The sequence below is a fragment of the Mytilus trossulus genome, chromosome 7 (genome assembly GCF_036588685.1).
Source record: "Mytilus trossulus isolate FHL-02 chromosome 7, PNRI_Mtr1.1.1.hap1, whole genome shotgun sequence".
Lineage (NCBI taxonomy): Eukaryota > Metazoa > Mollusca > Bivalvia > Mytilida > Mytilidae > Mytilus > Mytilus trossulus.
Genome location: NC_086379.1, coordinates 990413 through 1016118, shown reverse-complemented (window position 1 = coordinate 1016118; position 25706 = coordinate 990413). Strand labels below are relative to the sequence as shown.

The 25706-nt window shown below is 30.9% G+C and overlaps 1 protein-coding gene across 2 annotated transcripts; it reads right to left on the bottom strand.

Moving 5' to 3' along the window:
- Positions 1–244: 244 nt before the first annotated feature.
- LOC134726744 (uncharacterized) lies at positions 245–23481 on the bottom strand. Of its 2 annotated transcripts, none has more exons than XM_063591160.1 (4): positions 23262–23481; positions 20288–21165; positions 4031–4168; positions 245–384 (listed from the first exon to the last, which is right to left on the bottom strand). In XM_063591160.1, the coding sequence occupies exons 2-4, from the start codon at positions 20595–20597 to the stop codon at positions 278–280; spliced, it is 555 nt and encodes a 184-aa protein (XP_063447230.1). In that variant the 5' UTR covers positions 20598–21165; positions 23262–23481; the 3' UTR covers positions 245–277. The 2 variants fall into 2 exon arrangements, with proteins under 2 accessions (XP_063447230.1, XP_063447232.1); XM_063591162.1 differs by having other exon boundaries at positions 20288–20901.
- Positions 23482–25706: the final 2225 nt, after the last annotated feature.

Below are 25706 nucleotides of genomic sequence, written 5' to 3'. Positions count from 1 at the left end.
AATTGTAAACAAATGCACGTGATAATAAAGAATAAGGGATAGAGCTTATTTGTATGGGTAAAAAAGCTTGCATATTTAGGAATCAGAGACTAATACTGACGGACACATGTCCTTACCAAAATAATCTTAATAAACTGATATCCGGTTAAGAGAGGATTTGGTTCAGAAGCATATCATGTTGTATTTGTATATCAGAACTGTAAAACAATTACATTCCTTAGATCTTTGACGATTACTTAAGACATGTTGACCAATACAGTTCATGTTCTTGATTAAATCACAAAAAACTTTCTTCTTCCTCTTCAACTTCCGACTCTGTGCTATGGTCACTGGAACTAACCCAGTCATCAGTGTCCAGTTCATCTTGTTTGTCATCTTCTGAAACTGCAATAAATGCGGTTGTTAAATTGAAAGTTGCTTTTTGTGCCTTTCCATTAAAATGTGTTTGTATTTGTTATAATTGAGATAATTGTGACATAGTGATGACTGATGTACCCATATTTTGACAATTTTGACTATTATGTCTGTTTTGGTCATGCATCATTGTAAATATAATGGACTTTGATGCGACTGTCATATAAGTGAAAGGTTTAGCGCTATAATACCCGGTTTAATCCACCATGTTCTACATTTGAAAATACCTGTACCAAGTCAGGAATATAACAGTTGTTGTCTGTTCATTTGTATGTTTTATCAATTGATTTTGCCATTTGATTAAGGACTTTCCGTTTTGAATTTTCCTCGGAGTTCGGTATCTTTGTGATTTTACTTTTTAATCTAATTAGAATGTAAAATTAGTAAAAAATTATTTACCTATTGAACGAGCCTCATGTATACTATCAATCATTATATAACATTTGTAGTCTACGTGGTGAAATATTATCATAAAACTTTAGTACCCTCACTGTCTTTAGAAGTCCAATCACGATTGTAACAAACATCTGTGCTTTCAATTGTAAGATTAGTGTCAGATTTAATCAGACGTATACTATAATAGTATATACTATACACGTTGTCATGTAAACGATTTTCGTAAGTTATAATCGTGTAACACGACCGACTTTCCGAAACATGAATATCAAATGCATTGTCAACTCTTGCTAAACATTCTCTAACCACATTCCCCTCAGGCTTTACCCCTTATCAATGCAAAAACAATTTACACAATTCATTATGTAAGATATATTTATTATACTTTTGATCAAACATTTTACCCTTCAAATAATAAATCAATGAAGTAATGTAATTTCTGCTTTTCACTCGATTTTTACATTCTTTTATATAAATAGATAAATTATTGTAGTGCCAATGCAGGTATAATCATGACAAATATTCGAATATATGTTGTTTCTTTTTAATTTGTAGGAGTTGCTGTTAAATTTCATCAAACTTTATCTTTATATTACTTTTTTATTTTCACTCGATCACTTCAGACGAGTCTGTTGGAGTCTACAAACACGTAAAGTGAACTACATAATATGAGTTCTTACAACAATTTTTGACGAGTCCTATGTAAAAAACAGACATTCGGAATACTTAATCATAAACCATGTAACATTCAAGAGTTTAATCCCTATCACAGAAAAAATCATGTTTACCAAAAACAAGAAGTTTATAAAAGTCCTAATTACTAACAAATCCAGGAACAAACACGAAACAAGACGAAAAGGACAAACCGGTTTAAAAAAAAGTGGATTTTGCACGAACCGACAGTGCAAGAGCCAGTCAAGGTCGTTAAAAAATTTCATTTGTAAGTCAAGATAATAAGCAAAACTAGAAAATGAAAATAAAAAAAGTTTTTTGAAGGTAACAAAAACTCGCAATGATCGATACTTTGGTTCATTGTTTCAATTCTTTCACTCATAGTTCCATGTAAAATATAAACAGTCTTTTTTAACTTTGACTGTTCCGGAAAAAATTGCTTTTTGGGTAAGTCGTTTTTACTTTCCTTCATGTCTTATATTTTTTTAATAAATCTGATGATGGTTTTGGAGACAGATTGTGCAAACACGTTTGTTTTTAATTTGATATCTATAAATATTTATAAGAAGATCATGAAGAATGCATTTAATACTTTTGTATCGAGCAATTATCTTCAGAAAACATTTCTCTACACGTATTGATATTTTATCTCTTTGTTTGCCTATTTTTAATTATAAAATATGTTTTACAACCCGTGAATCATACTTATATGTATACACATAAATAAGTAAGAAAGAATTAGATAAGTTTGCTATTCAACATATCGTGTGACAATAGTTCAGGTCAACTCAAATTGTAAAACACATTTAAAAGTGTGGTGTTAATTTTCTGGGAATTTCAGGGACAAAACATCCAGCAATGACGTTGCGTTCTTTACACGATTAAAACGTTGCATATATCCTTGGTTAATCCCAAGGGCAAAAAATTATTTCGACAGGGTACATTGACTTCAATTATTTAGTAAATACAATAGATAATAGACAGTAGAGTAATATAAATGTGAATCAGTTTAAACAGTTGAAAGTCATTAAATTGAGAAATGAAAATAACAAAAATGTCAAGTTGAACGCCCAATTATGTCTTGTTATGTGATTGGTAAACGACTTTTTGCTTTATAATGAACACTGAAATTGGCCCTAAATAAATTTGTTTGTTTATGATTTGTGAAATTCCAATTAGAGAAGTTCTTTCTCGATTATTTCATAAAAAGGAATATTTTCTACATTTTTTGTATGGTTTTGTTGGTATTTACAGAATGTTTAGAAAACAAATAGAGAAAAACAAAAATGAGATAAATGTTCAAAATAATTAGTTATAAACATGATAAACAAATACTGGATGATTTATATCGTAAACAGAGAATTATGGACAAAAAAATAAATCACAAAATAACAATTCCTGAGCATTTTCTCGAAAACTCTGAATAGAAATATACGTATTAACTGGTCCAAAAGATACATGAAATTTAAGGATAACTATTATTTTTCATATCATGATATATATCGATGCTTGATGTGTTTATATTTTTATAACATCAGTTAACATTTTACTCAAGCTGGGGCATTAGTTATCATGTGATTAAAACTTAAAAATGTGAAGTAAGGTATCTGTCATTTCAACAAACATTAAAAAAATAAAGTAGTTTTGTTCAGCGTTAGGTTATAAGCAAGAACCTGTAAAATAATTCATAGTTTTTATATTAAACATTATAAAGTACGTTTTTAGTGAATATGAAACAACGAGTTTTTTTAGTAAACACAGTATCAAAATAGTTCTAACGCTTACATTCGCAAGTCCAACCACTCACTTCCAAATATAACTTGTTTCGATCACGTAGTGCTTAGTATTGTGTTTGTCTAGTTTAGAGTGATGACGTTTCCGTTCAGTCTGACAGGTAATAAACTTTAATATCATGGGTTATAAACATTATTACACTAATTGCAAGTATATATAGTGACTTTCCTGTCAAATTAACCAACATTAACTATTTAAAATATATTGTATATGTTTTCTTAGTTGACGAAATACAACAATTGCATACGGTTGCATACACATTTTGGACGACATCTTCGCTAAACAAATACAGAACAAATATACACAGAGATAGTAGCCTGCAATTCGACTCTTGATCGTAATTAATATTTAACACAAATGATACCGTATAGCGGGGTATTTTCGGGTGGTGTACATTTTCGCTTATTTTCGCGGATAGAACAAAATCGCAAAAAATAAATTCCACCGAATTAAAAGAGAACATGAAATATGAATTGATAAAAGTTTTGAATCTACCAAAATAATAACCGTTAAAATATTTTGTATACCTTATTCAATGAAAATTGCGAAATAAACCGCTGTATGGTAATTATAACTAGTTCAAGAATTCAAATAATACCGATAAACCTAATATATAGACATAGTTGGTAAAATTCACTCATTTGCAACGAATATTTATGAAAAATGTATTTTTCGATCAATAGTTGAAAATTATTTGATATTCTAAATGAAATATAAAATTGTCTACTTCGTGGATTTTTTATTCTATACAAACCTCCGTCGTCTGATGAATCTAAAGTACATGATGATAAACTGTCGTCTGTTTGTTCTGATTTGTCGTTGACATCCGGGTCTTTTGATATACTAGCCACTGTAAGTTGCCGATAACCTGTTTTTGATCTTTTAGATGTATCTACAATTTGAATATATAACAAATTAAGAATGGTTAGGTTAAGTAGCTCATGAAAATATTGGAGCGCAAATGTAGCGCGTAGTATAATACCCTTTAGTATAATACATGCATCATATATTATATATAATGGGAATTTCTCACTACATTGAAGACCTATTGGTGACCTTCTGTTGTTATTTTTTTTTATATGGTCGGGTTGTTGTCTCTTTGTCACATTCTCCATTTCCATTCTCAATTTTATCATCTGTCTTTCGCCTGTTTCACTTTTAAGTCTGCTGTAAATCTTAGTCATTGAATACTACAGATGACTTAAAAACGGCTATGTTTGTAAACCTATTTTGCAGTGTTGTGGTGTAACTTTAAATTTTTGTACTGTCTTATAAACAATAACCTAATTTATAGTCATAAGATACACTTAACCAATGATTTTATGATCATATCTTAACATCATAAAGACAGCAAACATTGAATTAAGGAAAAACTTGAATCTAGAGGTAATAATTTAGTTGACTCCACAGCACGGAAATCTCTATATAGTATCTTGAATATATTATACATAAAATTGAGAATGGAAATGGGGACTATGTACTATGTCAAAGAGACAACCACCCGACAGAAGGGCAGATTACAGCTAAAGGTCACAATTGGGTCTTCAACGCAGCGATAAACCCCGTCCCAAGAAGTGGAACTCATGTTTTCCCTTAACAAAAATATCAACATGGACATCATATTTTAAAACTCCAAAAAAAAATTAAAAATAAACATACAGAACTAAAATAAAAACGAGAACCTTGGGATAGGCGCAAAACTGCCGCAGGATTACACATTTTCTGTTTGATTTCAACCCTCTCCTATACCTCTTGCTAATGTGTAATAAAGAAACACATCGTAACACGCCAAGTAAAATATTATATTTTACACTGTTATATAGTACAATAGTAAACGCTTGTTTAAAGAATAATCCAATTACTTGACCGTACCAGTAGGAAATAAAACTAAGATCCGTACATAATTTATCCTACAGAGACATTTGTTTATTCAATTATTGTTGACGTGCAGAGCGGGGTTATGATCATGGCAGTGGATTTTGAATTTGTTGTCCTTATTAAAATAGATCAGTCACTGGTTTACACTCTAAAATAGATAACAGACGTCCCTCAGCACAATTAGAATGTGTTTTGAGAATCTATAAGCAACATATTCAGAAAATATTCAGGACTAAAATGAATGAAATATTACATTTCCTAGCAGGCCAATAGGACGAAACTGATGTTCTTCTATTAAGATTGTCACTGTAACAAATAAGTACCGTTTATTCTGATATCCATTTGACGCGGCTCGGTACTTATACATCTAATCAATGTGTTTATGTTATCTTTTTTTTTTTGGCTGGTGTGTTTGTATATGCTACTCTTGGCGTTTCTTTGAATCTTATAACGTGACAATGTTATTGTTCTATTATATGTAATTATGTTATTGTTCTATTATATGTTATTATGTTATTGTTCAATTATATGTGATTATGTCATTGAATCTTATAACGTGACAATGTTATTGTTCTATTATATGTCATTATGTTATTGTTCTATTATATGTTATTATGTTATTGTTCTAGTATATGTCATTATGTTGTTGTATATGTCATTATGTTATTGTTCAATTATATGTGATTATGTTATTGTTCTATTATATGTCATTATGATATTGTTCTATTATAAATTTGAGAATACTTTGAACGACAAACTTAAATCTCGTAGTGGTATTAACCATATGTGGATTCTTAAAAATTCTAACGAACTTCTGGGTAATTTTAAATCTCGGTCTGTTTCCGAAATATTTTTTTTTAACCCTGACCACCATAACGTTGGTAAGTTTGGGTCAAACTTATCAACGTTGGTTTAAAAAAATCATGTTTCTTATATCCAGGATAAAGTTATAACAGAGCTTAGCAGAACAGAGTGTTATACACAATGGGACGACCGATAAATATATATCTCTTGACAGGCAATAAAAGGGAATACTATTTAGTAAGGGGAAGGAAAATCCTGTCCAACTTTGTAATTGGAAATTTGTTTCGATTAGGATTAAATTTGAACAAAATTGTTAGTCTTTTTTAACAAAACACAAATAATGGGTTCTTTGAAAAATTATTGTTACTTTAATATTTGTTTCGCAAATGCACAGAATTCCTTCTGATAATTTTATATATAAATGACAAATGTTTCAATCAATCAAATGTACCTTAAGGAGAGAACCGAGAAACATTATGTTTCAATGTTAAAGTTGTAAAAATGTTGCATCACATGACAGTTTTGTGTACCAATTAAAATACAAAAGTGCACATGTCAAGACACGCATACTTAATTTTACACCCACAGATCAATAAATTTAACTAATACTGATAATGAAACACCTACGAACCACTATACTTTATTTATTACTTTAATCAAAGTTGACAAAGGATCAGTATTTAATGAAGCGTTTGCATTGTAAAGGTTAATCAAGACATTCGACTTTCAAAACGGTGTGTTCCTTTATATGTTGAAACTAATACAATTAAAATATTTAATTACCCTTTTTAAAATCAAATGCATTATATGCAGGTTTTAATGATTGGTAGTTGACATCTTATTATCAAGCAATCTGTAGTTGGCAATACTGACAACATTTTAAGAGCAACACTTAATGCAAAAGTGTTTTGTTATTGAATTAAATACATGATACCAGATTCGATTGGTTGGTTTTACCTGCAGCAATAGTAGTTATCGTTCGACCGATTAACCGGTTAACCGGTAATTTAAGTTGGTGTTTGAAAGCCTTATCAATAGAACCCTACACATATATATAAGATGTGGTATATTTGACAACCTTTCATCTAAGTCATAAATACGCTATTAGAATTGAAGTTTTTCCAGTAGCATTATACGACTTGTCGGTGAGGATTCCTGGCGAAGTTTGACTTTTAATAATCAAAAACACCGTATCAACTATAGCGTTTGTACCAACTTCAGATTTAAAAAATCAAAAAAAAAATCTTAATCTCGTAGAATTGAATATGTCATATGTCTGAAACCATTTTATGCTTTCCTTTTCTCTTGTTGTCTCCGAAAATAATGGGGTGTGTTTCAATTTGAAATGATTAATTATAAAAAATAAGATGTGGTATGATTGCCAATGAGACAATTCTTCACAAGAGACCAAAATGACACAGAAATTAATAACTATAGGTCATTGTACATGCTGTACGACCTGTTTCTTCACTGTGTTTGCTATTTTCTTTAATGATATTACTAGTACTTTCATGTATACATTGACTACATTCACATTAGTTTGCATTTCACAATTTTTGAATTTAAAGATTCAGATTCAATATTTTATTATAGTCTCACCACATACAAACATAAAATGAGGTTCACATACATAGATTTAAAACATTAAAACATTTGCATTGCATGTACCAATCTTAAAAAGATTTATGAGAGACTTTTAAGATATACTATATTGTCGATTTTAGTCTCTGATGCATGATTTTTTACTATTAATTGGTTTTGGCTTTTAGATTGGTTAAATATTTCTCAGTGTGTTTGAAATTGTTTGTTAGCTTTTTGGTCATGAATGTTTGTCTCTAATATTTAATTAACTGTGCATTTGTATTCAGATATCGCAGATCAAATTTATTCGTTCATTGTGTAATCATACGTTTTTTGATTGAGGTAAGTCTGCCAATTAATATTTTATCGTATGTTTTTGTATGTTGTGATGTTATGCTATTGTTTCAGAAAAAGGGAGAAGGTTTGGATCCATTAAAACGTTTAATCCCGCTGCAAATGTTTGCACCTGTCCTAAGTCAGGAATCTGGTGTACAGTATTTGTCGTTTGTTTATGTAATATATACGTGTTTCTCGTTTCTCGTTTTGTTTATATAGATTAGACCGTTGGTTTTCCCGTTTGAATGGTTTTACACTCGTAATTTTGGGGCCCTTTATAGCTTGTTGTTCGGTGTGAGCCAAGGCTCCGTGTTGAAGGCCGTGCTTTAACCTATAATGATTTACCTTTTAAAATGTTATTTGGATGGAGAGTTGTCTCATTGACACTCACACCACATCTTCCTATATCTATATACATATAAACATATGTTTACACATTTAAAATAACAAATTCTGACACAATATACATTTTTACTAAATGATATTAAAACATTTGTGTCTTTAAAAACTATTGAAATAAAATACTATTTCTTCTTAATAAAATGTTGTTGCAGGTTTTGGCAACTATAGCAGCAACATTGTCATTACTAAATAAAAATATAAATTATCTGATAAAAGGTTAAAATATTCATTAAAATGTAAAGCTTCATGTATCATGATTTTTCTTAGATCCACATATAATGGGCATTTTAAAATGACATGCATTTCATCTTCAACAATAGAGCTACAGTTAAAACATGCCCTCTCGTGGACTTCTTTCTTTTTACATCTTCCAGTTTCTTGTTTTAGTGAAGCTACCCCACATCTAAATTTAGCAAATACATTTCTGTTCTTTAAAGATATAATAGTTTGCAAATAATTTTCAGTACAATAGTTATTTTTAAACAATTTGTAAGTTCTTAATTTACTTCTTTCTGCATATGCAGCAACTCTTGTACATCAGTTTGATTTAAAATTATCAAATACACCCTCCTCAATTTGTTTAATACAATTTTTGTTAAATACATTTGAATCAAAATTACAATATTGCTCGTAATTATACAATTTTAACATTTCTATAACTCTGAAGTCAGACTAACCCTTGCACTACGGAGGTTGCACATTTACATGTAGGTTTACACAATATTGGACCACAAACGAAATATTGAAGTAATTAGTAAAATTAAATCTCATTACTGATTTTAAGTTACTGTTAAAAAAAATGTTTACTAATTATGTTTCTTAAAGATCCTGTCCCGAACTCTAATTAATTTTAATGTTTACTAATTATGTTTCTTAAAGATCCTGTCCCGAACTCTAATTAATTTTATGTTTTTAGAATTAACAATAGCAATCAATATACTGGACAATTGATCTGTCAAAATAATTACCACGACGACAATTGTTAAATAAACGTAACTCTTTAGTGATTTGATTTTCAACAAATCTATCGGAATGAAAAAAGTCCGGTTAACCGGTTAGCATTTTTGGTATTCGGTATTCGGTCGTTCGACCAATTAACCGGTTTACCGGTTAACCGTTGACAACACTATTATTAATAAATCCAAATAATCGGAATAATTTAAGAATGGTAGAAATAAATACTGAATTTCATAACAAATGGTTGATTCAGATCATATTAACTAATGATTTTACCGGTATAAGCATTTTTTTATAACATTTAAATGAAAAACAGAACTGGTTGGTGAAAATTATGAAACGGCAGTTCTTATTAAAATGATGAATTTTTGTCATGTTTCTTTCTATTACACTTTACAGAAAGATGCTTGATTCTCTTCATAACAAAAACCCAGCCAACCTTATAACTTATATGTATTATTTGAGTCACAGGTGACAATGCATGATCGAACAAGTTTTGTGTTGCTTAATTTAGAATTTTCTACTTTGCTTTTGCAAGACTGTTCCGTCTGTTTAGCCGCATGTTGTGTCCTTTTCGACTTATCTTTTATTTCGTTATACCCACTCTTGTATCCTCTCTCAGTAATATAATGTAGCAAACAAGTTCTTCAAAATGATAAATTACATTGTTTTGTTATTCTTAGTGTCGTAACTGTTTTCCCCCGGGCTTCAGTCCCTCATATCGTTATTAGCGAGACGATATTCAATATCCCAGTTTGAACGTAGGTTTTTGATTATACTCTCTAATATCAATTACTTCAATCATCATTCCATAATTGGTACATCGATATCATAACAAAGTTAAAGATGATAATCGCAATTCTACTAACTTTTATTGTATCCTGTTTAAGCTGATCCTAGAGCTTTCTGGTAAATCTTAATTTCCTATTGGTATTGTGTATGGATTTAACTAGACAATATTAGTATTCAAAGCAATTTCATGAGGAAGAAGATCAGTCGTTTTGTGATACCCTCTTAGGAACATACTGGCAATATTACAGTGATCATATGAACGTTTTGAACCATGAATCATTAAACGTTGTTGGAATCAGAAAAATAATCAGGAACAAAAACTTTATGTCTGTAATATTTTGGATATTGTATATTGTTGTATAAATATGGCCGTTAGTTTTCCTAAAGGTATTGCTTCATGTTGGAACCTTTTATACCCGACTAAGTATATATGTTTTTCCAATCTTGATGACCGTACTGTTGCTTATTGTTTCTTCCTTCCACTTCATTTGAAACTTTTATGTATCTTTGTCTGATTGACAATAATGCCACATCTCCTTGTGTTTATAAATGTTATACAAAGATTTAACTAATTCTGTATCGTTCTTATGATACAAAAAACAATCTACTCTATTTATGAGTCTCTTTTCTATAATTTCATGAAGATCAGTAGGATATTATTAAAAAAAGATCATTTGAGTTGTTCTGTTTTAACTACTTTTGAGACGCGATTTACTATTTCACTAGACTAAATTAGAGACAGAGCTTTATCTGAAATAAAAAGTAAAATCACAAAAATACAAAAATACAAAACTCCGAGGAAAATTCAAAAAGGAAAGTCCTAAATCAAATGGCAAAACTAAAAGCTCAAACACATCAAACACATGGATAACAATTGTTATGTTCTTGACTTGGTACAAGCCTTTCTTATGTAGAAAATGGTAGATTGAAATGGATGCTATAGCTAGCGTAACCTCGCACTTGTACATGTACGACAGTCGAGTCAAATTCCTCTATATTGACAACGATACGTGAACAGAACAAACAAACACGATACGTATAAATGTCAACAATAGGGGTACAACAGTCAACATTGTATTATCATCTTAATCCCTATAAAAACTCAACATATAGAAGATACAAATCTAAATGCTAAACCAGAATATACGGAATTGTATGACTCTAAAAGGAACAATTTATGTCAACAGAGAATGCGTATTTTGTGATGCATGCATCACCTACCTATCCATTCCATAAAGTAGTAATGTTTGGCTTTTTTTAAGTGATAAAGTTAAAAGTTTTCCAGTAAAACCAAGACGTCAAATACAAAAATCTATTAAAGGCCATGCATTTATGATACATGTCAAGTCTATATGATATTTCCGTATTATTATTGACAGTTTAACATATCATTTTAGATACGCGAAACGAGTATTGCTGACACACTAATTTGTATATGTTTAAGATTATTGCAGACAACAATTTATTCAGTTCCATAATTACATATCCCAATTGACTATTTCGTTATGTTTCCATTTGACTTATACATATAATGATGTCATGTTGATATAACGACTTTACACAATTAGTATTCCGTAAACAATATCTTAATCTCTTGGGGAAAAATAATGCAGAGTTTCTAAATATAATCACTAACGTTGAATTTATGCAAACTTATTGTTTGTGGGAAATATGAACAGATGATACGTTATACTGATTCAGGTACTGTATCTCTAATAACCGAAATTGATCAAATTTGAGACAAAAAGGAAAAAAGTCATTGTTGGATGATATTGAGGATGGTGGTGTTCCATGTCGCTATCTATAAAGTATTATGAAAGCAGGAGAAATTTGTTTGATATTTTAATGAAATGTTTACCATGTTTCTCAACATTAAAAGTTTTGTATCTAACACAAAGTTCTAAAAAAAAAATATAACAAGGGTTTTCTACAAGTGTATTTTTGAGCAAATGAAGGAGTTATCATGATAATCATAAATATCTTATTTAATTAGGGACTTTCCGTTTTCAATTTGGTAGTTTTTTTGTGATTTTAATTTTTAAATATGTATATAAGGACTTTTATAATGTTTGTTCAAAAATGTCTTAATAAAAGAATAAAATAATGAAGCGGAGCATTGCAATTGTGTTAAACAGTTCAAGTAGTTTTCAATTGACTCGAGCCAACTAATAAAACGTTCCGTCCATATTTAGGAGACTAAACGGTCAATATTGCGTGAATGAGCTGTCACCTTTTTAAAATTTATAATTTATGATGTCTTCTTTGCAACCTGACGTAAATCAATAATTCTTGCGTCTTGAATTCCATACAAGCTGTTATAATCTATTTTTTCTATCAGCCATCGAAACGATGTGAAAGTATCTGTCATATTGCTTTCTAGGTTGTGGTAAAGGAAGGTACAAATAATCCGCAGTCACAAGTACCACAATTTACCTTTCGTATATAAATATAATAAACTTTTTGAAAGATACTAATTTTAGACAAAGATATACAACATGTACAATCTTCTCCGTTCTTCTTTTAAGAACAGTTTTCCTAATGTCAGCCATGCGGCATCTCTTTTGGTATATTGTTATATGTTGCACTTTAAATACAGCTGTTTCTTAAACCACGCCTCTTTTGGGGAGATATATAATATTCATAGATAACTTGATTTGTTGACATAATGGTTCCAAGAAATGATCTGAATGTTTAATCTCATAAAAACAAAACTTGGGCTATAAAATAATACTTTTGCGATGTAAAATGAATTCTGAAGTAGGCAAAAAGTAAAGGTAGGGTCATTTCAAATTTTTCGTATAAAATATGTTAACGGGTTCAGGGCATATAAATGTTTAAAATATGCAGCACAGCTTTATGTTTTTAATGAAATAGAAATACACATAAATTTTCCATTCTAGGAAAACAAATTTCACGAAACTTAAAAGTGTCACAATTTTAGCCTCAAAGGAAATTCCTATGAGAGATTGTAATGTATATATTTACAGAAATGCAACCTCAATCATGTTTTTATATACGTCGTGATATTCCATTTAAATGCAAGAAACGTGTTAATTGAGCAACAATTGGTATTTCTAGTCATTCCTTCAAAATTGCTTCGAAATCAAAAAATATTAATTAACACAAAACATAGCTTATATTAGTCACTAATATTAGTATGCTTTTATCTTTAGATGCAATTCATAGTAAATGCAATTAATTTGATATCCCCCTGAGGAGACTTTTTATCCATGGCTTTCAGATAGAAAATGAAATAATTTCCCAATAAACTAAAACAATGGAATATAATCGTATCGACATAATGTCATGTGATATATCCAGTGCTATATATCAAGGCTAATATCGCCATACATATTTCTGCAGGGATTTTTTATGATATATCTTTGAATCAAATATGAGTTCTGCATTTTTGTAATAACATTGTTTTCCAAGAAAAAAAATATGTTGTCGTTGCCTTTTAAGTCACCTCTTTAAAACCGCAGGTTAATAATGTCATTTCTTACCTGTCATAGGTGCAATCGGTAAAACGGAACTCAGACATGCAAGTTAAGAAGATAAAATATTATCTGGATTTTGCAAGACAATCAGATAATAAATGTATTATAAGTTATTAGCAGTATTTTAAAAACTAGTTTGTAAACATGGAGACGTGCTGCAGGAGATGCAATAAGAATGTCATTTATTCAAATAGTTTATTCTATTTGATTTATAAATATAACATCTTTTTTTATTTACTTTAGATATCGCATAGATAAATGTATATTTTTGAAGATTGTATGATGACCTATAGACGTCTTTTGGTTATAATAGTGGATTGTTTTTATTTTGGTATGCACACCATATCTTTAAATTTGTATGCATATTGTTGTTTTGGCCTGCCCTTATATACATCCCGTCGCTTGGGTTTTGGAGGATTTTTTTTTTAAATTACTTAATATTTCTCTAATGTTTTACAACATAATTGATGTCTGTAGCGAGACAGAAATATGTTATCCATTGCTTTGACGCGTGTGAGCTTTTGATTTTGAAAATCGATAAGGGAAAAGTAAAATCACAAAAATACTGAACTCTGAGGAAAATTCAATCGGAAAGTCTCTAATCACATGGCTTTCCATTTTGCATTTTCCTCAAAGTAATTTTTTTATTTTTTTTTCATTAAAAATAAAATCAAGTTTCATACTAACATAGAAAGAATGCAAACATTTCCATAACAAGATTAAAACACTTGACCGAATTTTAACATTTATTCTACTTATTTATTTGGGTTAATTGGGTTACAGTCAATATGATGTTTGTTTTCTTAATGGTAATATTTCTAACTTCACTTTATTTGTTAGTTCGTTTTTGCCCTTGTTTGTAGACTCGTGTAAGAGCTTCAAATCTCGTTTAATTCATAAATAAAACAATCACTTCAGTCTCAAAATGTTACAAAGCGCAATTCACGTTTTTATCAAAACTTTTTATACTTTAGACGTAGAAAAACAATTTATTACCACAAAAAAATAGCTTAAAAAAGTATATTTTAACCTTATTGATAGAGATTCATTTTTATAAACCTGATTAAACTCATATCTGCAGAGACGGTATATTAGATGTGGTGTTCGAGAAAAGAAGATACAATTTCATAATAAACCAAAACAATGTAATTGAATTTCGATCGACAAAATGTCTATTTTATATATCCCAACGGTATATCAATGCTCTTTGTTTCTTCAGTGACAATTATATTTGACTTGAAACTCCCAGAAGCTACATTTAATTCCATTTTGCAATATAATTCCATTGACAATTACTCGCGGTTTCTGATTATATATTTAAGTAAAATAATTTTAGCACTCCGGATTCTTCAGACACTTGGTATTAAGATGTTTTGTTCAAGGCATGTACACACGTAAACTATAATTATTAATATAATTTGCAATTGTACTTTTGTTCTAAGTTACTTGTGGATTTTAATATAAGAAGATCTGGAGACAAACACTTTATCTAGATATCTCTCTATTATTGATAACCGTGTATTGACGTTTTCTGTGGATACTTTTATGGTTCTTCAGTCGTTAATTGGTTGTTCATTGGTATAAATCAAAAGCTGATGTTCATTTCAATACACTGTTTCCTATATTTTTTTTCTTTCTTATATACATAGATTATGTTATAGATAATGCATATTTTAAGGTTTTTCTTGTCGTAGAACACACCGAGGGGTGTCAGGATTGATCAAATGAAAGAACGACCGGAGGGAGGTCTTTCTTTGAACAATCCTGACACCCGAGGTTTGTTCTACGACAAGAAAAACCTTAAAATATGCATTATCTGACTTATATACCGTCAAAAAATATTAATTTTATAAAGATTTGTAAAATTTAGTATCCTTTTTTACCGACAACACTAAAGTGGGATATTCCTTTCTAATGCGTTCAGGTTTTAATACGCCCTGCGGCTCATTTGAAATGTGAAATAAAACTCACTAAATAATTAAGATATAAACCTTTTAAAAATTGTTATCCATACACAATACAAATATTACTTTAACTGCATGAAGTAAGACACAAATGTATTGTTACCATCCGATAACGGTATATGACAAATACAAGACACATTGTAAGTAATTTAATGTACCACTTAGCTTATGGAAAGGGGAGGGGTATGTTTTTTCGTTTTGTTTTGTTATGTTATTTCTATCGCGGAAAAGTTGTTATTTATTTAACCATTTTACTTGAATCGAATGAAAAATTCAGAAAGATTGTTTTTCGAATAGCAATACATTTTATTAAAAGATAATCAGGATAAAATTATATCCCTCCGCACCCGACCCTTTCGTGAGTTATGTTAATCAGTTATTCAATAGAATATAAGATTATGTTATTAGTTGATCATTTGATAGAGTAAAAGGTATACATAAATTTTAAAAAGTTACGAACTGAAACGAAGACGAATATAAATACAGGTCACAGTATGATTTCCTATTCAGTGTGTATCGTTCTGAACATGCAAGAAATATTTGCCACTTGACGTTAAGCAATCAACCTATTTAGATTTTCAAAATCTTACACATGTTAAATCTGGATTTATTTTATGAAAGTCTTCATTAAAATTCATCTGACCTATATGATAATGTTTCTTTATTATAGCGGTAAATCAACAAAACTTCTCGTTATTTGTTTCTAAAATTAAATTGCGGGTCTACAATGACGGTTTCTTTTACATCTATCATCGGTTGTACTTTAGAAAATAAATTTCCAAATCGGCAACAAAAAACTATTAGACGAATAAAATTTTGAAGTAAATCATAGATTGCATGTTTATCAAGGAAAATAATGACCCTACACAGGTAATTATTGTATGCCTTGAAGCATATACCATTGAAACATGGTATCGTCCGGGTTGATTCTGAAAAAGAATGACCTGACGTTCTGAAAGAAAATAACTCCATATAGGTATATAATTAGAAAATATTATGTGCTGGCTTGTATCCGTTATGTTTTTATAATCATGTATATATATTCAACTTCAAATATGACTATTCCAAAGAGGAAATAAATCCCTGAAACTTACAGCTACAGCTACAGTAACTTTTCACTTATTCATTTCCATTTGTTCAAAGTCAATAAAATTGCTAGTGATATGCTAGTGACTAATTAATAACATATTTAAGGAACAAATGTGCGTGTACGTTTGATATTAGCGTTACAAATTACTTTATGGTAACATGAATGTAGTATGAAACGTATTCGCATTGACGTATGTGGCTTGACAGCAGTATATCGAATTTGAGTTGATAAAAAAAGGAATTGAATAACGTCTAAATAGAGCTAAACTAATTGAGAAAAAAAACATCTCCTAGTATGCTTGCATCATCTGGCATTGGTATTCAACTCTGTGTATATTCGCGAAATCAAATACAATAGAAAAGAGTGTAACTGTTACTATGATCAAGCAACTTCATTTGTTGATCATAAATTCCCAATAGATAATTTCAGATTGACACGACCCAAAATACGACTTATTTATCTGCATCTTTCATCCATGTTAGAAGTCCATTTAAACATCAGCTAACATCTACATGTCATCGGCATACTGCCCGCTAGACTTTAAAATTGTTTGTTTCTGAACAATTGTTATGTCTTGAAGACTTGCTTAATACATCATTGCGATCTAATAGTTGAAGATCTCTTGTCATACTTGGTTGCAGCACATATTTCAATTTGGTTAATTTAATATATAAAAGGGGGTTTGTGGTGGTCGATTGGTCTAGGTAGTCGAACAACTGTATTAGTAGCTCGTCAGCAATGAGGTTGTGAGTTCGAAACCGCACGTGACCAGTGCGCTCGAAATTAAATGTTAAAATTAGGATTTTTAGTTTTCCTACCGAAGGTCGGTGGTTCTATCCGACCACTCCGGATTCCTCCTACAATAAAAAAAACTGACTGACACGAAATATCACAACAAGGTTGAAAGTGAAATGAAACACAAATCAATCGATCAATCAATCAATCAACGAACCAAACAATAAATATGAGAAACACCTGTTGGTGACCTTCTGCTGTTGTTTTTTTATTTGGTCGGGTTGTTGTCTCTTTGACACATTCCCCATTTCCATTCTCAATTTCAGATATAATTCGAGCATGTCGTCAAAGGGAAACAATACGAAATCAGATAACTTCATATCAAAACCCATCTCTAACGTTGAAATAGTCTTTTTCATTTTTTTACATAAATAAGGCCGTTAGTTTTCTCGCTTTGAATTGTTTTACATTGTCTCATCGGGGCCTTGTATAGCTGACTATATGCGGTATGGGCTTTGCTCATTGTTGAAGGCCGTACGGTGACCTATAATTGTTAATGTTTGTGTCATTTTGGTCTTTTGTGGATAGTTGTCTCCATTGGCAATCATACCACATCTTCTTTTTTATATCGACCAGAGTTTTCTTTTATTACAATTTTCTCTTCTTTTGTAAATTTGGATATAGCATTTCAAAAATTGATAAATGTTACTCTTTAGAACAAAAAAAATATAATTGCTTTAAAAGGCAAAGGAGATGATTTATTCACATCCTTGCTAATAGACCTGGAATCGGATATCGGAATCTGACAATTACGTCTAGTTGATGTCAGTTGAACATCAATCTAAATTGCGTAATACAATTATAAGTTATATTTCAACGCAATGTTTTTTAATATGACATAATCGTATGCATTACATTTGAAAAATTTGAAGCAACTCAATTCGTAAGCATCAAGTTATTTACCTAAAACATTTTGTCTCAAATTTTGAGATACGACCGTTCGTGGGGAAAAAAAAAGGAACGCCATTAAAATGATTATAGTAAACTTAATAAATTGAAAAATATTGAAACATAAAATTCACTGTTATCCCCCGAATCTTTTTAATCGCCCAGACTCAAAATTCTGCATTCAATTCCAAAGGAGTTTATTCCCGTCACATATAAAGAAGGGTGAAGGATACCAGAGAGACATTTAAATTCATAATTAAAATAACTGAAAACGCAATAAGACTAGGTTAGTGAAAAATTAGTTTCATGGTGTATCAAAAATATATTGTTGATAGATTTTCAGGACCTGTCACACTAGACAAAGACTATAAAGATTTCATAATTCATGAAGATATCTAAACCATTTACAGAGGGAAAAAAACATTGCGTTTAGATCATTGTGTGGTTCGCTTGAATATTCAATATTTCATAGTTGTCACTGCTAAGATTCTACGATTTCGCTGTAATCTTGTCCAAGCTGTTGCTACGTATAATAAGACATAGCCACGACTTACGCGATCTCTGTACGCTTCTACAATGATCATTGTATTATCTCACTACGAGTTTACTATCCGATCGAACCATGACTCCATTACGTTTCCACTACCTTGTCATTACGCTCATCGTTCCTATAATAGCTTGATACTCCCATTGTACACACCAGATGGAAATCATACCATTAAATGTACCAAAAAGAAGTGAGAAAAGTCTAACAGAATGAGGATGTGCAACTACTAGAATCGTGGCTCGGACGTAGTAGAATCGTCGTGAGGTCATACTGAAGACGATGTCTTGGTGTGATAATGAGGACAATAAGCGCGTAGTAGCAGCGTAGTATTGTCTTCCTTATCGTAGCATAACCTTGTCAAAACATAAACAAAATATGATTATATGTCTTATTATCCAGTGGTTTACATATCAAATAGTTATCATTTAAATACGTTTTTGAAATAGTTAAACATGTCACTAGTCCTGTTCGTTATGTCAATATCATAGGTGTGTTTATGCACGGGAACGGCAAATGTGTTCCATCACCTAGAGCGCTTCGACCCAAAAGTATTGTTGAATTTGTCCAATTTGAATGATGAACAAAATATTAGTGTGTTCCTCCTTCAAGAAAAGTATACGAGTTAATAGATATAGGAAGATGTGGTGTGAGTGCCAATGAGACAACTCTCCATCCAAATAACAATTTAAAAATTAAACCATTATAGGTTAAAGTACGGCCTTCAACACGGAGCCTTGGCTCACATCGAACAACAAGCTATAAAGGGCCCCAAAATTACTAGTGTAAAACCATTCAAACGGGAAAACCAACGGTCTAATCTATATAAAGAAAACTCATGAACAGAAGAATGTCATTCGCTTACAAAGACATAAACCCAAGTCATATCGTTATATTGGCGATGAACATAAAACAGAAATAGATAAGAAACGGACAGACAGTAAAAAACACATAGAAAAGGGAATTAATGCAACATGGGATATAGAGTAAACTTTGTGCTGTAGCTTCAAAAAATGAGACCACTCTTTAGAACTGATGATGTAAGGTGCATGGCATTCCCCGATATTGTTTATAACGTGCAACTAACAGAAAGGCTCTATAAGTTGTGTATAATCTCATATATTTTACCCAATCCCGGTAAAACCCTTTCGGATAGAGACGAATAGCCCTGTGCTGCAATGTCTTAGTCCAGGTTCTACAAAATGAGGTTCACTATTGATTTTGTTTGTATTTATAAAGTTTTTTGTGAACATTTACATTGTTATGAAAAAAATAAACGAACCATAATAGTTAAGAAAGGTACCAGGAGTTTAATTTAGTACGCCAGACGCGCGTTTTGTCTACAGAAGACTCATCTATGACGCTCATGTCAAAATATTTATTAAGCCAAACAAGTAAAACGTTGAAGAGCATTAAGGATCCAAAGTTCATAAGATTGTCTGATATGACAATATTATCTTCTAAATGTTATAAATGAACTTACCCCTAGTGATGGGACAGTCTGTTTCCGGTACCTCCATCGTATCTAAAATACCTTTCGGAATTCGTTTCATCGGTACTTTTTCCACTTTAATTCTATGACAAAAACCGTCATTTTGTAATTTTCGACACACTCGGAGCTCTGCATTGTTAAGCGTAAAATAACGTCCACATTTATAAAATACTTGTAATTTTGGAATCTGTCCTTTATCCTTGTAACTTTTAACTTTTCTTTCTAAATCCGTCTCTGTGAGCAAATCTTCCGACAGATGTTCAACGTTGGTGTAGAAAATATTTAAAGGAGACAGGTACATGGTCGTTTTGAACACTTATTGTCCTAGTAACCAATAATACTGAATCGTTGGAATCACAAAAATTGTCTATTTGTTTCATTAATTAGTTTAATTTTAACATGTGGTTATTACAGACGTGCAGGGTCCGCACAAAACATTCACATGTCTGTACTAATTCCATAATTTGATCTCTAAACTGTATTCTAGTTCTCTTTTTTTTATAATCGTGCAGATAAAATCACTTTTTTTTACTCAATGTCGAGTGTAAAAACGGTATGTAAACATATAATATGATACCGCGCCTCGGGTGAAATATCAAATTATTCTGAAAATATAAACCATTGTTGAGACAAAGCCTCTTTCTCTTTGAAGATGATTTGTGCGTTTAGCTTCGTCTACCATGAAGTTAATCAATAGCGTTGAACGACTCAATTTTCCTGGAAAAACTAAATATAATATAGTTCATATCTATGTTATGATATTGCAATAAGCTTAAGGTGAGAGAATGCTATATACGGTATTAGCAGTGCTGGTGATCATTTACATGTAATGTCTATAGACTATAACTAATGAAACAAATATCCAATGCCTGTAAACATAAAAAAAAATATAATTGTGGTTTTTTTTCAATTCTTATATCTACGAAAATTGATATTTGCAAATTCAAAAACACTATCATTTTCAAAGGATCGCATCTAAAATTCTGTTTGGATCTTAAGCACGAAAACATACATTTATAGGATAATAGATTACTTTTATCTATGTTTAAAAGATAAACACTAATTATTGAAGTGTAATGCATTGTCAATAGACTGGGACAAAAGTGTTCAATACAATCTTTAAGTAGTAAGAGCAAAATAAATAACACTCATATGTATTTTGTAATTTGCACAACAGATGGTTTCCTTTTTTCCGTTTGAGGTTAAATTCTATCAGTTGAATGAGAGCGAGTATAAATTTCCGACTAATCATTTCAAAAAGGATGCAATGCTTTTTCCATTTTTTTTATCTTATATAATATAACTGCATAGTGTATCGTGTGAGTTCATTTTCTTAGTAGAACTGTCAGAATCAGTTCTAACTAGAACTGACCAAACCAGTTCTAGGTAGAACTATCAGGATCAGTTCTAGGAAAGGACTGTCTAAAACTGTTCTAGGTAGAACTGTCAGCAGAACTGTCTAATATATAAAAGAAGATGTGGTAAGATACCCAATGGGACAACCGTCCATAAGAGACCAAAATGATACAGAAATTAACAACTATAGGTCACCGAGGAGCAAAGCCATTACCGCCTAGTTCGCCATAAAAGGGCCCGAAATGACAATGTAAAACAATTCAAACGAGAAAACTAACTGCCTTATTTCTGTAAATAATATAAACGAACAACAAATATGTAACACATAAACAAACGACAACCACTGAATTACGGAATCCTGAATTACAGGTTCTAGCCGTAGAAATGATCAAGACGGACAGGATTGTAGAACAGTGTAAAATGACGTCACTAAAGTTAGGGCATCTCACTGGTCACCATTCAATTTTTTGATAAATATTTTATACTTTTGACTTATTTATATTCAATACAACGAGTTCTTTAAACAGATCTATGGATATAACTGACAAATTCAATTCTAGTCGTAGAACTGACCAATTAAATTCTAGCCGTAGAACTGACCAATTCAATTCTAGCCGTAGAACTGACCAATTCAATTCTAGCCGTAGAACTGACAAATTCAATTCTAGCCGTAGAACTGACCAATTCAATTCTAGCCGTAGAACTGACCAATTCAATTCTAGTCGTAGAACTGACCAATTCAATTCTAGCCGAAGAACTGACCAATTCAATTCTAGCCGTAGAACTGAAAAATTCAATTCTAGCCGTAGAACTGACCAATTCAATTCTAGCCGTTGAACTGACCAATTCAATTGTAGCCGTAGAACTGACCAATTCAATTCTAGCCGTAGAACTGACCAATTCAATTCTAGCTGTAGAACTGACCAAATCAGTTATATTCGTAGTACCGTTCTAGTTGTAGAACTGCTCTAGCCGCCAGTTCTACGATTAAAATAGTTCTACGACTTAACTAAATTCATAGAACTATTCTAGTCGAGAACTGTCTAAAACTGTTCTAGAGTAGTAGAACTGTCAGAATCGGTTCAAGATAGAATTGTCTAAATTAGTTCTAGGCAGAACAAACCAAATCAGTTCTTGGTTCGAACTGTTCTAGCTAGAAAAAGAGGGACGAAAGATACCAAAGGGACAGTCAAAGTAACTGTTTAAAAAGTGTCATGATGACAGTTCTTCATACTGTCCTAGAATAGTTCTCCTGACAGATTTGATGAGAGGTTAGATGTGACCTCCACATTAGGTAAAACATAAGTGGATTAAATGCTGCTTAATGTTCAACGGAAAACATTTCATTATCTACTAAGCAAAGCGAACACATGTCGTTAGTTAGTAAACGAACACGCTACGTTGGACATTCAACAATATAACTCACATAGGAACTTTAACAGAGAGGCATACTAACAGACTCAGCCAAATTATTTTAACTGTTACGATATCAGTATTATGTCTTATTCCTTATTCGCCCACAGGCGGGGAGGACGACCTAATGTATATGTACACAAATTTATTCTTTTTTTTTAATAAACATTAAATTATTGTATGTGTGTAGACTTACCGTTATTAGAATAAGTATACAATAAAAACAACTTAGTAGCAATTACTTATAATTGCTACATTCCTTACTAAAAAATACAACTTCAAGCTCGTTCTAAACACTTTGCTTCGATATATACATTGTACGATACTCTTGAACTCTCATGACACTTATAAAATCCTAATTGCTATAAAAAATCTATTCAATCTTAGTTTCTGATCAATATAAAACTTATTAAATATCAGAAATACTGTATAAAGCCTTAATCCATGCATTCTATGATTCATGAGATTCGTTAATACTCAACAGTTAAAAGAATACACCATTTTTTGTTGTTTCCTTGAGTAACAATTGCCATTGCATCAATACTTTTGAATGGAGATAAAATGAGACCACAAATTTCACACAATCTGTGTGTATTAATTAGCAATACATTCTGTGAACATAAAGATTCGCTTGCATATCAATATTGACCTCTTAAAAAACTTATTTAGTCACAACGCGAAACAAATTGTTCATGTTAAATTGTCTAAAGTCACGTGTATCTGTTCGCTAAAAAGAAGATGTGGTATAATTGCCAATGAGAAAACTCTCTACAAGAAACCAACATGATACCACAATTACAACTATAGGTCACCGTTCGACCCTCAACAATCAGACTATGTTAACCTTGATTTGATGTTATACTAAAAGAGAAGCAAAAGATACCAGAGGAACAGTCTAACTCATAAATCGAAAATACAACGCAAAGGCAAAATATGAAAACAAGACAATTAAAGGCAAATACAAATATGTTTGAATATTAGAAATGTTTCGCAAAAACAATAATTATATCAAATTACTTTTTAAGTGGTGTGTTATATGTGAGGTTGAGTATATAAATTGTTGACCGTGAATTGTTCAATATCTTGTAACTGTAATACAATAAACCAACAAATTGGTTATTGATATGGATAATTACTTCATATGGATAAATCTATATATTTTCCTTTTGAGGTATAAAAATCGGTTAGAACTGTTAATTAAGTTTATTAAAATGAATCTACAAGGTATTAATTATTGCTTTTATTATACACAGGTGATAAATGAAATTCTACCTTGCATTGATTGAACAAATAGAGTTAATAATTTAACAAGTGGAAGTATTTGGTGTTAAAGTTACATAATTACATTAGATGTATGTTTCATTATAATACGTAATTCTGACTGGCTAACTGCACATCTCGCGTTTTTCCTTAATGAATTGCATTACACAATAAAATGTATCATTCATGATGACACAAGGTCACATAATAAAGTGCACAGGTGAATTAAATAAAAACTTGATTAAAATTGTGATTCCATGCATGATCCTAGCTAAAAAAAATGTTATTAGAAGTATTGAATGCTTCAATTTGTTACTTAAACCTAGGGTTGTAAACGCGTTGACCATGTGTACGTTTTTAGAATGAAGGGCTTCTACGCTTCATACAAAATGTAATTCGGTCAACGCTTTTACACCATAATGAAGTTACAAAAAGAAGCATTCAATTCTTAAAATACAGAACGCTAATGTTTCCTCTGTCAGGCAACGATTATTCATCGTTTGTGGCGAGATGGCGAGTTTCTTTATCTAATTTTTGTTTGTGCTTGAAATACCCCCCCCCCCCCCCTTTTCCCCCCTTAAAGAAGGAAGAAACACATATACACAACAAAAACATAAATTAATCGGATTTTCTTTTATTTACCTGAGCACTTTATTGTGGAAGCTCATGTCATCATGGAAGTAACATTTATTTTGAAATGAAGGTTGATTTTAGAATGACGCAATATTACTGTTAGCCAAGCAAAATAACGTAACTATTATAATGAAACATGATACATGTAATGCAATGGTGTTGTTTTTTTTATGATGACACGAGCTTCCACAATAAAGGGAACAGGTAAATAAACGAAAAATATAATTCGAAATTGTTTTTTATGGTCCTAGCAAAACAATGTAGTTATATGAAGTATTGAATGCTTCTTCTAGCATCTTTATAGAGTTGTTAAAACGTTGACCATTCTGGTATTGATATACGCCTCTACACGAAATATTTCTGTTAGTGTGGTAATAATGGCAATTTCAATGTCTACTAAAACCGATACTGATAGATCTGTTCCTCAATTGTAATTATAAAATAAAGTACAAATACAGATCTAAAACGTGATTAAATATCACGACTTTACTCACATTTATATGAAATATTGATCAAACCTATATAATAAGTATTTATTACATGTAAAGAACAGGAAGCGTCTTTTGTTTTATTGCCCACCAAATCACGTTTTACAATGTTGTGAAATGTCAAGAAACAACAGAAAAAAGGTTCGTGTTGAATAAAAAATTGTGAGGTATCTTAAGTATTTTTAAAACAGTCAATACTGGATCCAAATAACCTTAAAACCAAGACAAAATTAAATGCAACAATGTAATTTGAGTGACAA